The 13,869-nt window shown below is 41.7% G+C and overlaps 1 protein-coding gene across 10 annotated transcripts in view; it reads left to right on the forward strand.

Annotated features, from left to right (window-relative positions):
- Positions 1 to 13,869, forward strand: part of PDE1C (phosphodiesterase 1C) — a 333,339-nt gene that overhangs the window by 61,411 nt on the left and 258,059 nt on the right. For all 10 annotated transcript variants that reach the window (XM_032690599.1, XM_032690494.1, XM_032690515.1 and 7 more), the window contains exon 2: positions 4,834 to 4,884. Coding sequence is in view for 9 of the 10 variants with exons in the window: in XM_032690494.1 (XP_032546385.1) it covers positions 4,834 to 4,884 (51 nt within the window). In the remaining variant the exon portion in view is untranslated. The remainder of the gene's footprint in view (positions 1 to 4,833; positions 4,885 to 13,869) is intronic.

The raw sequence follows: 13,869 nt of genomic DNA on the forward strand, positions 1-13,869 counted from the left end.
AGAGCTTGTGCTGTTCGTACTGTGAAGACTGACATGGTAGAGGTTGGAAATGAGAGCAGCCTAGAGCTTGTGTGACCAGAGCCATTTGTTCTGTAAACTTGAAGAGCCGGAGGATATTCTGTCTATAGAATATATGGAGTGAAAGATCATGTAGGTGAGGACTTAATAACAATAATGTCTGCTGTGATCTGAGAGTCTGTTAAATGTATGAGGGATGTCTCACAGCCATCTACTAATATATGACCAGGCAAGAATAAGTCCCCTTAAATGTTTATATATGGTACCTGTGAGAAAATGAATTGACACTGAAGAGGTTCAATAAAGCTGAGAAGGGGATATGAAGATACCTACTCTTTGAGTCAAAACTGGATGGCCATGGTATTTTAGTCCACAAAAAATATGAAATGGGAAAATTCAGTCTTTCCATGCCCAAATTAGAGGAGGATTAAGCATCAGACAAAAACCCTTTCAGTTTAAAGAGGTTGCTGGTACAAGAACACATCAATATGAATTGACACAAATTAAATGATAGGTCATAACTGACACTGCAATCAGGCCCAGGCGAAGTGTCATATAAGATGAGCAAGCATGAAAAGCAAGCTACTTTTAAGACTGAGTTTGGTAAGTTTATAAAACAGCTAATATCATAGTCTTTAAGAGAAAGGTCGCTGGAGTTTCCAGACATGATCTTATTTTGATTTGCCTATAAAACGTAAACAGACACAATTGTCTCAGCAGTCACAGTACTGTCTTTTATTCTTCTGAATTTTAAAGGAAAAGATTATCAGGAGATGATATGTTAAGACAATCCAAAAATTTTGTGTTTTCACAGGAATGCTGTTCAAAATACGTGGAATTGAAGGGGAAAAGAAAAATCTCAGAGAAGAGTGTAGATATATCTGAATATTCAGATTGTATATTCAATGTATCTGAGTTCTGACCTTATCTAATGTACTTTTCCTAACACTGACAAATTTACTAGCAGCATGAAATGTATAGTTAAGCTCATCTGCCCATTGGCTGATTAAAAAACAAGAAGTCACCTTGAAAAAATGTCTTTGCTGGTGGGTAAAAAATACCTAACATTCTTTTTACAGCCTCTCAACTACTTAGTGGCAAAACACAGATATTGTGTCTATCGGTGTTGATGAGTCAATACTATTAAGTCGTATATTTTTCTTTGCGTTTTATTGGGAGTTTGGCAAAGGATCTTTGAAAACTACATTGACTGAGGTGGCATAGTGGTGAAATGGATATTGTTTGTAAAAAAAGGTGGCAAACTGTAGTAAATGGTTTTATAGGGCATGCATTAAAAAATGAAGCCTGCCTATAAGGTGGGCATGCAGTGAACTTGCATATGAGTGATCCATGTTAATAAAAAAACTGATATATTTTTATAATTGCAGTTTGAGGCTTTTGAGCTTTCCAGGTAGTTATGATACAACATAAAGCTTTTGAAATGGCTAGGCCTGCTATTTTGTTGTCTACCTGGACAAGATAGCACAGGCAGCACTGTGAATATTTTCCTGTAACGAGTTGATTAGAGGATGATGTCTCCTGCCTGTCATGGCTGTCTTTTTGAAGGACCAGAAGTTTCTTACAAAATACCTGCACTTTGTTATATCTTTCCAAGATTTTTTTGCTTCTAGGTTAGAGTGGAAAATAACTTGAAATGTGTATAGTTTTATATTTAAAAAAAAAATAAAATGGTGGGGTGGAAATTGAAGAATTCTTAGAAGAATGAAGTAAATATCTGCAGTTTTCATGCTGATAATCTCATCAGATGAAAATCAGCCTAGACTTCAGCTTACAAGGGTAGAGTGTGGCTGGAGAATAAGCATATCTAAAGGGACAGTGGTACAGGAAATCTTTGGAAATACTAGATAATATTTTTGATATGCATTGTGACTTGCTCTCTCAGAAATTCATCTTCTTTCTCCGGCTTTATTAATTCATACCTGCTTTCATCCAAAAGCTTATTATTATTAATAAACTTGAATAAACACAGGGTTGAGAAGATTTCAGGCCATCTGAAGAAAAAGTCTTATTTACATGTCTGTTGTTTGTGTCTCCAAAGACTCCTGTAAGACAAGTGTAGGGTAAATATGCAGAATTTCCACAGTAAAAACTTCATCAAGTAAAATCTTCTAAGATTTTTGAGCAGGGCAAATGCAGAAATCCTCTTTGCTTCTGAAACCTTTCCCTTATTTACGCACACACCTCATTGGTCCTGGACAGTTCCCAGGCCCTGTGCTTTCTGTCCTGCTCATTGCTTTGCTATACTACCTGCACTTTGCTTTGCATGGCTGTATTCCAGATGAAAGAGCATTACTCTGTATATGACACCATCTGATGTCATTGGAAAGCACTGCCAACTGAAAACAAACTTATGCAGCCTGGACGAGAAAAAAAATTTTTTGTTTTGTTTTGTTTTTTTGGTGGGGTTTTTTTGTGGGTTTTTTTGTTTTTTTTTATTTTAGAGGGTTAATGACACCTGTTGTATTGGATGCTATGAATTTGGGAGCTGAGCTGCCCAAACACAGATGCTGGGTGGAGTTCTGTTGTTGCAAGATGGCACAAAGTTGAGACCTATGGCAAATATGGGTGCTGAAGAAATGAGGCTGAACACACCATGATTCAGTTTTCAAGATTCTCCACAGAGCTCTCTCTGCATTCCACTTTTATTAAGGTTCTTTTGGTAAAAACAGCACCTGGTGTTGTCATTCAGTTAACTAGAATTCCCAGGATTTTTTGCAAACTCAGTGTTTTGATTCACACATTCCTTCTCAACCCCAAGGCCACAACAACCCCTGAATGCAGGTGCTGCTAGCTTAACTTGTTCCCACAGAGACCCATGCACCTGAAGCCCTGGTGACCAGAGAGTGCCATCTGCCACCAAAGTGGATGAACTACTCTAAAGCAAATAATAGCACAGTTAAAAGCCCTTAGCAGATCCTTTCCTCAGTAATCTAATAGTTCACTTGATGCTCCAATTTAGATATCAGTGCATATTATGAATTTGACCAGTCTCTGCTGTGGTAGAGATACATGGGAGCCCAGAAGACACCAGTCTGGCAGGCAGTCTCTTAGCCTACCCCCTGCAAGCTGTTGTCTCTTGAGTTAAAGACAAAGCCCGACTGCTTGACCTGTACATATTGGCTATAGCAGTATTTTCAGGCGTGGTTCTTGATGTCACTGGATACAACTGTTTTGATACCAGCCCCATGAAGGATGCTGCTGCCTCTCTATGTGGTACGGTACATGCAGGTACCCCCAAAAATGCCAAGGCAGTGGAAAGAATCCAAAGGTTTATTCTGAAGTTGAGAACACTAAAAACTTACAAAGAAATCCTGCACCAACTGTGAAAGTACTGGGCCTCAGCAAAACACATCTCTCAAAGACCCCTTATCTTCTCCTCCAGGCCCTCTCTGCTGTGCCTGCCTGTAACATCTGTTTCTCTCTCTGCATTCCAGGGAAAGAGAGAACCTGCAGCTTTTTCTGGGATGCAAAATGAGAAGGGAAAGAAAAACATCCAACTATTTTTGAGAAAAATACTCTTAGGCAGGAAAGACTTCCTAAACGAAAACAAGTCCTAACTCTTTGTTACAAATTCTTCCAAAAGGACATGTAGTCTTACACTCTCCTTCACCATGCCATCACCTGAGGCAGAGCCAGTTTTGACTCTGAAACTATGGCCCACTCTGGACCTGCATAACTCTGTTCAGCCACTCCAATGTCTGCACACAATGTCCCAGGAGAGCTTATGTGGTTGGGGTTTGTGCTACAGTTTCTGTGATAGACTTAAACCAAGGAAGGGCATCTTGCAGGACTTGCAGGATGTCAGAGCCTTTGCTCCAGCCAACCTGGCGAGTTCCTCAGGCTGATAGAGGCACTTGGTGTAGTAAAGGCTGCTGGTTAATGGGGGCAAAATGAGACTGATTTATTAAAAGACCCTCTGTTCACTAGAGTGAGTGCTAGAGCCTTCTTAATCAGAAAGTAGAGATTGAAGAGGAAGTAAGAAAGCTTCAGTGACACTGGATATGGGCCTTAAATAAAGCCAAACTTAAACTGACAACCTTAAGCCTTGACAGAAGAATTAAATTTCATCAAAGTCTTTTCTGACTTCAAAAGGTCCTTTATAGTTTAGTTGACATTATCTTTCTACGAACCTGTGACTCTCAGTTCCTGTCATAGTTTGCATCCTTTTCTGAGATTTCTTAGCTTGGCTTGTCTTGTATATAGAAAACAGCATTTTAAAAGAAAGCAAAGAATTGGCAAGGTTTCTGTGTGAACTTACAATATGCTTATCAATGCTCTTCCTTATGATTATTCTAGTTCTAGGAAAAATAAAAAAGTCCTGAGTGGATGGTAATTCCTCTCCTAGAAAACTTTCCTCTTTTTCGGCTGTAGTTAATATTGTGAGAACCCCACAGAATTGTTTATGCTCTTGACTAACTGTGTACAGTCTGGATCACAGAAATGTTGACCTATGCCAATATAAATCTAAGTCAGGAAAAAAAAGCGGGATTTGTACAGTTTTTATCCTAGGTGATATCTACATGCAGTTCCAAATGTCAGAGGATTCCTTTGCACAGATCCTTTAATTTCATTTGATTTGCTACTAAATCATCCTCTGGGCTTCCAAAATTACTGGGACATTTCATTTATATAGATGGATTAATCTTACTTTTTTCTTACTGTACTCACTAATGCAATTGGTGTTACTGTGAACAGTTTTCTCTCCTATAGATGCATAAAAATTCGTATTATCATTAATCTTAATATAACATTTAAATTTAATGCTTTTTATTTCTCTGTATTTTCTCCTTTCAGTTGCAAATGAGACAGGTGTCAAACATCCACAACCACTTTCACTATTTTCCCGTAAGTAGTTTTTTCATTTTTAACTGGTGGATTTCTAGATCTACTGCAGAAATAAACACATTTAATAAGTCTTTTAATCTCATATTATGTCTGCCGTATTATTAAATTTCATGTACTGTACTAAACTGAAGGACTATAGTACTTAAATGGAAAAATCACTTACAGAAATTCAGTCTTATTGAATAGTTGATGAAGATTTAAATGAATGGAAGGCTTTGTGGCCTTACTATTATTTCAAGCATAAAAAGTTTTATGTGTCACAAAGCCAGCTGAAGTTCACTACAGTAGTTAAAAAGAGATTTGTGTCAAATCGTAGAAATAGAATATGAAAAATGTTATTAAACCTCCAACACTCTTTGCTTCACACGAGAAGATTAGGAACTGAAGATATGGCTTTGGAAGAACCGACCTAAGTTTGAACAAAAACGTGCGATGCATCTAGTAACGTAGCACCAACTGACCATGACTGTGACCATATGAATTATTAGAAAAACATGATAAATATGTAGAAATGAGGATAAAGATAGGACATCCCATTTATAATACAAGTTTCATGGTGATTTATGATCACTTAGAAGGGGAAAAATCCCCCTCTCATGATTAAAAGGATAGGGGCATTTGCCATCATCATGGGCAGTGCAGATCAAAACAGCAAAATAATTTACCTCTATGGTGCAGTATTTCACAAAGTTACAGGATGGCATTCTGAGCATGCCATACCTCACATAGGTAGGTAGCTAGGGTTTATAATATAGAAGGAGCTTCTGTGGCCATGAAATCTGTTGAACGTTACAAAGTGATGGTGCAGATTGAACACAACTAAGAGAGAACTGTACTGGCATTACTTATTCCTGATTTAGGATTTTCCTTCATATTGTAGACAGGAAAACTTAAAAAGACTCTATTAATCAGTCCTGACTGATCCAGCACTGAAAATATACTAGGTATACAGTTAGAAGATTCTGCCCAAGTACTGCTTATTCCTGGATATTGAGTTACAAGGCCAGGTTCCAACCAGGACAAGGTTAATTTTTTGCAGTAGTCAGGAGGGGGCATGGCTAGGACCCCAACTTATTCTATACTACCTCAAGTCATTGCCAGGGATGGGGGAAAGGCAGTCTCTTTCCAGAAGGAAGGAATCTCTTCAGGTTGCAGTCAGGTTCTGAGCTCTGCAGTGAGCATTTTTGCATGTGAATCACTCTCTCTTTTTTATGCTTTTGTTAATATCGTTGCTTTTACTGTTTGTTTTCTTGTTTCATTGCTGCTTCCAGTGAATTGTCCTTAACCAATCATCTTTACCTTTTGTGCCTCCAATTCTCCTCTCCAAGGAGATCCAAGGGGGGAGCAAGCAGCAGTGTGATTTCAGTGGGAGCCTGGAATTGGAGAATACCATTCCCAAACCACAACACAAAGACTTCATTCACACAAAGACAATATTACCTGACAAGTAGGTCAAGTGCAATTTCATGACATCTGAAACTGAGCTGGCATTTCAGTTCTGATTCTGACATTCAGAAGAACTTGACTGTTGGTGAGTGTATATAGGGTGAAGGTCTGAGACCCAGGAAAAACTAGATTCTGTTCCTGCTTTAATCTTGGCTCTCAACAAGGCAGTCAAGCCTTAATTGCAGAGTTAGGGTTGCTTAACAGTACATTAAAAAGAATAGAGGAGCAGATGACTATCAGCTGAATGAAAGCAGAAGACATCTCCTTATAAGACCTCACTGTATAAGTGCTGTACCAGATTGTGGAGAGGTGAAATCAAGGCTTCAGGCTATTTGACAGTAAGAGAAATGTAATGCAGAGAAGTACGCTTAGGAAAGCCTGCCTGGGAAATAGTCACAGAGGCATAATATAGGAACAAAGGGAGATAATTCAAAGTCTAAACTGGACCTTCACTGTTAGGAATTAAATTTAGTGATCTGAGAGTCAAGTTGAGGATTTAATGACCTACCTGGCTTCTCATAGGGTATCGTGACTGTGTGGTCATGAGCAATATAAGGTGACAACTCTGAGGGAATGAGAAGGAAAATTAGAAGGGGAGCTGTGTTATAGAAAGAAGGGAAATGTCTAGGCATGTGCTGTGCTAACAGAAGTTAAATGGATGATATAGAAATTTATACTGAGAGTACTATAACCTACTCTACCATATAATGTTTCATTAACCAAACAGTGAAATGCAGATCAGAAATTCAAAAACATCCTGACTCAATGGCAGAAAAATCTGCAGTTTTTGAGGACAAGAATAGCTGAAGTCATAAAGGATTATTGTCGTTATCCTTGTATTTGAGTCAGAAACCAGAGCCTGGATATCTTTTTTGATTATGCTTTTCACACTCACTCAAATGATAAATCCAACTGCAATTAGGACCTTCATCATCACAAAAGAAGAGCAGGATTTACATTGCTCTGATTCAGCTGCTTGTTTGAAGTAAACAATGAAGACTTCGGAAATTTCAGTGGGATTAAATCAGATCAATGTTTAACAAGCCATATCCATTTAGACTGACCTTGTTTACCTGATCTAGCTTTCTGTGCACACAATCACACAGTATAACACACCAAAATACAAATGAGCCTTCTCCATCTGATTATTATCCAGAGCTCTCTGGAGTATGTAACTGTTTCCCCCTTTTACTAAGGGCAAAGAAGAGGGAAAGTTTGCTGGTATTGTTAAGTGAGACAGTGGGAATGGTAGGCTTGAGGTTATCAGTGCTCCAGATAGACTTGCAATATAACAATATTTTCTGTAATGACTGTGGCGTGGACCCAGGTTGTATGGACAAACTGAATCGTTTATTGATTGCAACCTTTAGTATATATAGGATTTGCAGAAGGGGTATGCATGCTTAGTATTTTTCCATTCCATTCATAGCTGGGGTTCGGGGGCAGGGACACACAAGGGGTATTTTTCCATTAAACAGATAAGCAAGCAGTTTTCCATAACAGTTACAACCACTGATCCTTGATCCTTATCATTATCCTTGGTGATTTCAACGCCAGAGTAGGTAAGAATTTTGATGCCTGGAAAGGAATATTAGGCAAGCATGGTATTGGAAACTGCAACGATAATGGTCGACTTCTGCTAGAATTCTGTGCAGAGCAACAGCTCACCATCACTAATACTATCTTTCAGCAGAAAGATAGTCTGAGGACAACCTGGATGCATCCCAGATCTAAGCATTGGCACCTCATCGATTATGTCCTGGTGCAATGGAGAGATGTTTGTGATGTCCTCCTGCGTGATGCCCAGTGCAGAATGCCAAACAGACCATCGACTTGTGTGCTGTAAACTCAACTTCAATCTCAAATTCAAACCTAAAAGGGGCAATATCCCAAGGAGAAGACTCTAAGTTAGCAATCTCCAATCAGTCACAGTAAGAGACAGATTCCAGACAAACCTTCAAACTAGGTGTCATGGTTTGAGATAGCCCAAATTCCAATTCCCTAGCTCCATCCCCCCTCCCACATCTCAACCCAATGTGAGATGGGTTTTTCCAGACAAAACACAACCAGACTCAGAATGGGGAAAGGGAATATATTACAATGACTATACAAATAAATACTACAATACATTATACACACGACTACAACTATCTCTACCATAACATAAGTATTTACAATGGATCAGATCTCTTCTCCCCTCCAAATAAAAGTCCAGGAGGGAAAGAAGGACAGATCCCTTCCAGTCCCTCAGAGCAGCAGCTTCTTCAGAGTAACAGTCACTAAGCAGCAGCATCTTCTAAGGCAGTAGGCTCTCTCTCTCTCTTCTGTTTCTTGTAGCAGCTGATAGCTGGATCTCTGCCAGCACACACGAGGGGGGTATCCCCCTCGGCCACTCGTCTCTCCAAACGAGTGGTCTTCCGTGGGCTTCGTCACCCCAGACAAAGGTAGTATCACCACGTCATATCACAAAGCACAGGGGGTCTTCGTGACGGTCTGGTATCTTCAGGAGATTCAAGCTCCTTGCAGGGCCTCTGTGCCCTGTCTCAGGCTGTGAGCTTCTTTGTAGCTTGCAGCAAGGGAGGGCCCTCAAGGCCAACCTCCCACACTCCGTCCTGGCTGAGCTCTCAGGACGACCGAGCTTCTCAGCTCCTCTCTCTCTCTCTCCGCTGCTGCATGTACTTCAGGGCTCCTCTCAAAATAGGAGTCCATCTATTCCTCCTTCTCGGAGGTCTCAAAGGAGTTTTGGGGGGTCTGGTATCAGTTCTTACCCCCAGAACTCTGTAGAACTCTGCTGCTGACTCTCTCTTCCTCAACTCTCCTTCCAGGAGTTCTTTCTCTGGTGCTGCATGTCTCTGTTGCTCCGTCTTATCTCTTCTGGCTCTCTGCCACCGTTTCTCTGGTCAGTGCCAGCGGTTGCTTTCTCTGACCACTGCCCACGGCCACTGCCCATAATGGAGAAAACATCTCCCGGCATAACTACAGGCACCTAGCCCAGCATTATGCTGTTCCAGGTCCCCAGAGGCCCCCCGCTGGGGCTGGGGGCCAAAGCCCCCCTGTGGGGCTCAGAGCCCCTTCCTCGCGTGGCTCACAACATGGCTACTTCTTCTTCTCCCTCAAACTACAACTCTTCTCTTCCGTTTGGTTGTGGTATGTTTACATTTCCGCAGGAGCGCTCATTGGACAGAATTTCAAAGCTTCCAGGGGTTTCCACCCCTTGGGGTCTACCACTTTTCTTATCCTCTGGGGGAAAACAAAGTCCAAACCACTACACTAGGCTTGAAAACCAGTCCACAGATTCTGCAGATTCCTCTCCTGAAACAATTTGGAACCATACTAAAAACAGCATCCTGCAATCCTCCGAAGAATCCTTAGGGTTCTCCCTCAAGAAGAACAAGGACTGGTTTGACGAAATCAATCAAGAAATCCAGGACTTGTTGAGGAAGAAGAGAACCGCTCACCAAGCACACCTTGCACTGCCATCATGTCAAGCAAGAAAAACAGCCTTTCGTCCTTTCGTCTCTCGTGCAGCAAGCTCCAACAGAAACTCCGTGACATCCAGAACAAGTGGTGGATCAATCTAGCTGAAAAAACTCAATTATGCGCAGATACGGGTGATCACAAAGATTTCTATGAGGCCTTGAAAACAGCATACGGGCCTACATACCAGGTACAAAGCCCTCTACTCAGCGCTGATGGTCAGACGCTTCTGACAGATAAAACCTCCATTCTGAACTGATGGTCTGAACACTTTCAGACTCTTTTCAGTACCAACCGTGTAGTCCAAGACTCAGCAATTCAATCCATCACACAACAACCAGTAAAATATGAATTGGATACTGCCCCCACTTTAGGAGAAACCCTCAAGGCCATACAGCAGGTGAAAATCGGCAAGGTAGCTGGGGTTGATGGAATTCCACCCGACGTCTGGAAACATGGGGGCCTTGCACTCCACACCAAATTTCACGAGTTTGTGGTGCACTGTTGGGAACTAGGTGAATTACCATCAGACCCACGTGATGCAGTCATCATCACTTTGTATAAGAAGAAAGGAGTTAAATCAGACTGTTCAAATTACTGCGGTATTACTCTGCTCTCCATTGCTGGCAAAATCCTGGCAAGAATACTCTTGAACAGACTAATACCCACTATAGCAGAAGGAATCCTACCTGAAAGTCAGTGTGGTTTCAGAGCCAACAGAAGCACCACAGATATGGTATTTGTTCTCAGACAACTGCAAGAGAAGTGCAGGGAACAGAACAAAGGTCTTTATGTAACCTTTGTCGAACTCACCAAGGCTTTTGATACTTTGAGCAGAAAAGGTCTGTGGCAGATTTTGGAACATTTAGGTTGTCCCCCCAAGTTCCTTAAAATGATCATCTCACTCCATGAGGATCAGCACGGCCAAGTCAGATATGGCAACACACTTTCTGAGCCCTTTTTAATTAAGAATGGTGTGAAACAAGGCTGCGTTCTCGCTCCTACTCTTTTCATGATGCTCCAAAGGACCATGGCAGACCTCGATGATCAGGACGGTATCTACATTCGATATCGTACTGATGGAAGCCTATTCAATCTAAGGCGTCTGAAGGCCCACACCAAGACCTTAAACCATCTTGTCCGGGTGCTTCTCTATGCTGATGATGCCACCGTTGTTGCCCACACAGAAGCAGCCCTGCAGTGTTTAACATCCTGCTTTGCAGATGCTGCTGAGCTCTTTGGTCTGGAAGTCAGCTTAAAGAAGGCAGAGGTTCTCCATCAACCTGCACCTCAGGAAGTCCCCCATCATCCCCACATCACCATTGGCGAATCAGAGCTCAAATCAGTCCAGCAGTTTAATTACCTAGGTAGCCTCATCTCCTTGGATGGTAAGACTGACGGAGAGACAGACAACAGGTTAGCAAAGGCATACAGTGATTTTGGAAAACTCCACAAAAGAGTATGACGTAATAAACACTTGAAGAAAAGTACCAAGATCAGTGTTTACAGAGTCATAGTGTTGTCTACTCTTTTACATGGTTCCGAATCATGGGTCATCTACCGCCACCACCTGTGTCTCCTAGAACACTTCCATCAACGCTGCCTCCGTACAATCCTAAACATCCACTGGTCAGATTATGTGACCAATACATCTGTTCTAGAGCAAGCAGCAGTCACAAGTATTGAGGCCATGTTGCTGAGAACACAGTTGCGATGGGCAGGGCACATCTCCAGGATGAAGGACCACCACCTCCCTAAGATCTTTCTTTATGGTGAACTTGCCACTGGTCGCCGCAAGAGAGGAGTCCCGAAGAAAAGATACAAGGACTCCCTGAAACAACATCTCAGCCTTGGCCATATTGATCACCATAACTGGTCTACTCTGGCCTCAAATCGGGAGGCCTGGAGATGCGCCATCTATAACGCTGCTGTCTCCTTTGAGGACACACGCAGGATCACTCTCGAGGAGAAAAGGCAACTCAGAAAGAACCGTGTTTTGCAGAATATACCATCTAAGGAGACTTTCTGCTGTGCCTTTTGCAATCGGATATGTCTGTCTCGTATTGGCCTCATAAGCCATCAGCGTGCCTGTAACAAATGTGGATAGAGCCTTCCCAAATCTTCGTTCGCGAAGTCTAGCCATGATGACAACTACTGATGGAGCAAAACAAAGCCATAAAGAGAACTATCACGTGTTGTTTACAAGACTGTTAGTTTGTCTTATCACAGGTGGTGCAAGACTTCAGTGAGTGAGTGCAAACAGTTCTTCCTTGCTTTTGCTTAAATCGTATGGTTTCTTGCTGAAATCTCTTCTCATTTCTAGTGTCATGATGAATTTGCATTCCCACAATTTTCAGGCTAGATGAAAGTATTTGAACACTTACACACATATTCTTTAAGTACAGTTCTGCTTTTTAAATTATAACACCTAAACCTATTTTACTTTTGCCTCTAGCTATAATCATCTTTCACAGGGTACAACAAAATGAGAAAGAAACATTTTTGCAAATGTTTAAACTTATCCACAAGGATTTGAAATCAATATTGTTGAGGACTACACCTACTGCAGGTAGCTCGGTGAGCAGCTGCAGTACAAGCTGCAGATTGCACCCTGGATGGTGAGAAATAGCAGGAGCCCCAGGCAACAAGCATGACCTGGCACACACCCAGGTGCTAGCCAGTGACTGGCCACTCAGAGACACAGCAAGAGCTGATGACTCAGTAGGAAGACTGCAAACTATCGGGTGAATAGATTGTTAAGGGTCCCAGCTCAGATGGTGCAAGTATAACTGCCAGAGTGGCTCCTAGATGATTGGATAGGGAAGTTTCCCTAACATATTAATTGCAAAAGAGGCTTATACGTGTTTTTTCTGAACTGTGGAGTTATCCAGTATCAGCGGAGGAGCTTGGAACAGATTGCTCTGAGACCAATATGATCGGCAAAATGTCCACTTTATTACAAAAGGATGCCCGTTATATACTGTTACTACACCCCGACGCATGATCTTTCTTCTACAGTATTGGGTACATAAAAGAAACGTACTTTGCTGTCTAGTGCTAATTGGATTATAACAGGTGTCCATATGAGCTGAGGGCACATGTTTACCTCTCAAGACTCCTCCTTAACCTTGACAGAGATCCTTCTTTGTCTTGGCTTCAGAGCCTGAAGCCATGTTAACGATGCAGTATTTTTTACAGTCTATACCCAGCTATGCCAAGGCAAGGCCTACAGAAATGCAGGAGAAATTGTTCACGCAATCTCTGCTCTCTCAACAGTCCAGTGCCTGACAAGCTGGAGAGCCTGTGAAATAAAAGAAAGAGCAGAGCTGAGGAAATAAGGAAAAGGTGGTGGTTTGGGAAACAGATTCCTTGGAATAATTGCAGGGGAAACATGAAAGTTATAAAAGTGGTTTCAGAGAACCTCTTTTCAACAAAATGGGATTTTATTAGTGCAGAGTAGTTTTTTTCCTACAAGTGTTGGCGTCCTGCTGTCCTGAGCATGCTGCATGCAGCTGAATGGCAATTTATTTTTCTTTGTTCATGGGTAAACTTCTACATTCAACTGTGGCGATTGTGCCATATTTTAGCAAAAGAAATGGTCCTCTCAACATGTTATAGGAAATCACAATATTTTAGGTATTATCACAGGTCGCCTGCATGGTCAGATAATTTAAAATTCTAACATCCTTTATATTTCCCTTTACTGAGTGGGAAGCTTATCTTTTCAAGTAAAATTAAGAATTTTTGTGAAATTTGGGTGGTCATGTTGAGTAATACACCAAGTGCAGGTAACTTGGTGTGTGCAATCTGCAGGTTATGCCTTGGATGGCGGGTAATGGCTGGAAATGGTCCCTTGGCCTGCACCCAGTAGGTGCTTATGCCATGTCTGCCCAGCGTTCTTGGGTTTGCCCCCAGGCAGAGGCCCACACCTTAGGAAGTGTTGCAAATCTGTTGGCACCTGGTGAATTCTTGCAGCCTGTGAAAATCTGAGTGGTTTTCAGCCTTGTACCAGGCCATACCTGTTGTATCTGCAGCAGGGTCTCCAAGGAGAATGGTCTATCT

The sequence above is a fragment of the Chiroxiphia lanceolata genome, chromosome 1, assembly GCF_009829145.1.
Source record: "Chiroxiphia lanceolata isolate bChiLan1 chromosome 1, bChiLan1.pri, whole genome shotgun sequence".
Lineage (NCBI taxonomy): Eukaryota > Metazoa > Chordata > Aves > Passeriformes > Pipridae > Chiroxiphia > Chiroxiphia lanceolata.